At 48.7% G+C, this 2,525-nt stretch overlaps 2 protein-coding genes across 2 annotated transcripts; one reads left to right on the top strand and one right to left on the bottom strand.

Annotated features, from left to right (window-relative positions):
- Nucleotides 1-52: 52 nt before the first annotated feature.
- Nucleotides 53-691, top strand: LACBIDRAFT_306266 (uncharacterized protein; the record flags this gene model as incomplete). Its single annotated transcript, XM_001885280.1, has 3 exons — nucleotides 53-67; nucleotides 115-162; nucleotides 212-691. 3 exons carry the CDS (start codon nucleotides 53-55, stop codon nucleotides 689-691), a joined length of 543 nt encoding a protein of 180 aa, XP_001885315.1.
- Nucleotides 692-746: 55 nt separating this feature from the next.
- LACBIDRAFT_306265 (uncharacterized protein) lies at nucleotides 747-1,933 on the bottom strand (the record flags this gene model as incomplete). Its single annotated transcript, XM_001885181.1, has 3 exons — nucleotides 747-1,436; nucleotides 1,486-1,706; nucleotides 1,753-1,933. 3 exons carry the CDS (start codon nucleotides 1,931-1,933, stop codon nucleotides 747-749), a joined length of 1,092 nt encoding a protein of 363 aa, XP_001885216.1.
- Nucleotides 1,934-2,525: the final 592 nt, after the last annotated feature.

Below are 2,525 nucleotides of genomic sequence, written 5' to 3'. Positions count from 1 at the left end.
GAAGCTCGAAAACCCCATTGACCCCGAGTTCGAGAATTGTTGGTTGGAGTACATGTCGGCCGAACAGGTGAGCTTTATTTTGCCGCGCCCGGCTAAACTCATTCCTTTGGTTAGGGTTTCATTATAGCGACTCTCGGCATGGCATGCGCCTATGGGCATAAAGTAAAACTTTGCCCCAGATTTTTTCTCTTTGAGCTCACCTTCCTGCCAGTTTATCGTCCCTCCCTTTTTGAAGTCCTGTCTCCAGGGTAACCCACTGCACCCTCAGGAAGCCTTCATGGATGACCGTATCCGGCCTGCATACGAGTTTGCGTGGTGGAATACTCGCATCACCTTTCCACCAGGGGGCGTCGACCAACTTCTGAAAAGGTCATACAATTGGTTCAGATGGATGGCAAAGGGTGGTTTGCCAATCAAGTACCCGGACACTGACACCTCCACGCTGACACCGGCCGAAGTTCAGCACATCAAGACCCAGTTGGAGAATGCTCGGGATCGTCTCCTTGAACGTATCAAGCGTGCTGAGGCCGAGGAAGAGTGGGTCACCAATGAGATTTCGGTTTGGGAGGAAATTGTACAGCAGTCTGCTCTTATTGACCTAATGAGGTATCACAAGAACCGGTTTTCAGCACATAGAAACCCAGGTGGAGAAAGCCCGGCATCGGGTTCGTCAAGCCCCCCGTCTCCTTGAACATATTGGTGCTGAGGCCAAGCAAGTTTGGGTTGGATTTGTAATTCATTATTTATTAGTTACCAGACAAATTATATATCAAGTCTGCCATGGTCAACCACTGAGGCCTCTTCACCCCAAGCCTTTCCCCAACCTTTTTGTGCCAAAAGTGAGCTAAACAGGCCCGGTCACCCAGCACAGGACAAACACCATGTTGTAAAACATTGCCGGCCAAGGCAACAACCGTCCCAGGGTCATAAACAAGGCTAAACCCGAGCCCGGCTAAGTGACACCGGCCTCCTGTGTAGTTTCTGATGGTGAGCAACAAGTCAAAAGACTCCCTATACCCCTTTAGATCTCGGTGATTGATCGTCTCTCGGTTCAGGATGACTGAAAGACCGGTGAAGGGAGTGGCCCAAACGCGAAGAGCAATATTGATAGGATTGTCCAATGCCTCGGCATGATTGGCAAGCTTCTCGAAGGTGGCTAAACTGGACTCAAAAAGATCGGGTTGTATGACAGCATAGATTGCGCCAACAATTGCATTGGCCAATAGGACATTCTGGAGGTAGGTTGAATTGGCAGGTTCCTGAATATCGGCTGACGCGCGCAGTGGATCCTCGGGACCTTCATGTCCTTGAGAAAACCAGCTGGGTGATAAATTTACAATCCCAGTGACCCCTTCATTCTCGGGGTGGTGATCCCGCCAACTCCCATTACTTCTCTTTTTGGGGCTCAAAGAACCTGTGTGATCCCAAATAAATGTCTAGTAAAGTGAGGAAAGTCTAAGGGTGTAATGAAGTGAAAGTAATTACCCGAAGCTGTTCTGAGAACATTTCAGGAAAGTACCAAAGTAAAATGTGACCCTGCTGGTCGGTTATATGGCACGGTTGATCGAGGTAGGGGATATCGGACCCGGCTGTTTCGTAGATCGGTGGGAATCGTGCCAAGAGTTTCTTCTCCAACTCCTCATTGCTTCCACTCTGTCTCGGTGACAAGTCCGCAGCATAGTCCCGGACGTCCCAAGTAGTGGTATCTGTCCAAAACTTAGTGAAGATCGGCCGGCTAGAAGTGAGACATACATGAAGATTTGAATGCTTCTTCAAGCATGTTAATTACCCTTTCAACAGATGCTTGGGCCTCCGGCTCCAACCATGGTGGTGGAGCAGGATGAGGAACGCTTGGGCTATGTAAAGACCGCAACCGGCCTCTGAAGTATCGAGCTAGATCCCTTGTATATTGAAAGAAATCGGGGGCAGTCATGAACAAAAAAAAGGATTTTTGACACTTTTAACTGGCAAAACATGAGGCTCGGGCATGGATTTATTTATTACGTAGAACAGGGACGTCTGTCAACATGTCAGGGTCATAACTGCCATTGGGATAGGATCGTGGTCTTTCCTGTCTGGTTGCACCCGGCCTTTCAGATCAGTTCTGCTCATCCGGGCTTTCAAACAAGACTCGACATGAATTTTTTTTTTAAGTAAAAAGATACAGGTGGTAATGGTATGACGTATTAAGAGACCCGTGTTACGCCACATGCCCTTTCATAATAGGTGAAATGGGGGTTTGGATAGAGTAAAAAGGACGTACGGTAAGGTAACCCTCTCGCCGTCGTCATCGATGATGGTCAAGAGTATCGTCCCCTAATCACCATGTTAGTGGGAAAAAGGAAGTACAAAGGGGATTGCTCACGTCTGGCAACCTGCCGGTGGAGTCTACGGTTGCAAACATGAGGCCACCGCTACTCATATTATACCAGACTCGGGTTCCTTTCTGACGAATCATCAGCTGGTTACGACCAATGGAGATGTACAGAACCTACGGGGTAGGGGTTGGGTGGAGGGATACCCAA

The sequence above is a fragment of the Laccaria bicolor genome, genomic scaffold, assembly GCF_000143565.1.
Source record: "Laccaria bicolor S238N-H82 LACBIscaffold_30 genomic scaffold, whole genome shotgun sequence".
Taxonomy (NCBI): domain Eukaryota; kingdom Fungi; phylum Basidiomycota; class Agaricomycetes; order Agaricales; family Hydnangiaceae; genus Laccaria; species Laccaria bicolor.
Note: the sequence above shows the minus strand (reverse complement) of the source record. Positions and strands in the feature narration are given on the sequence as shown.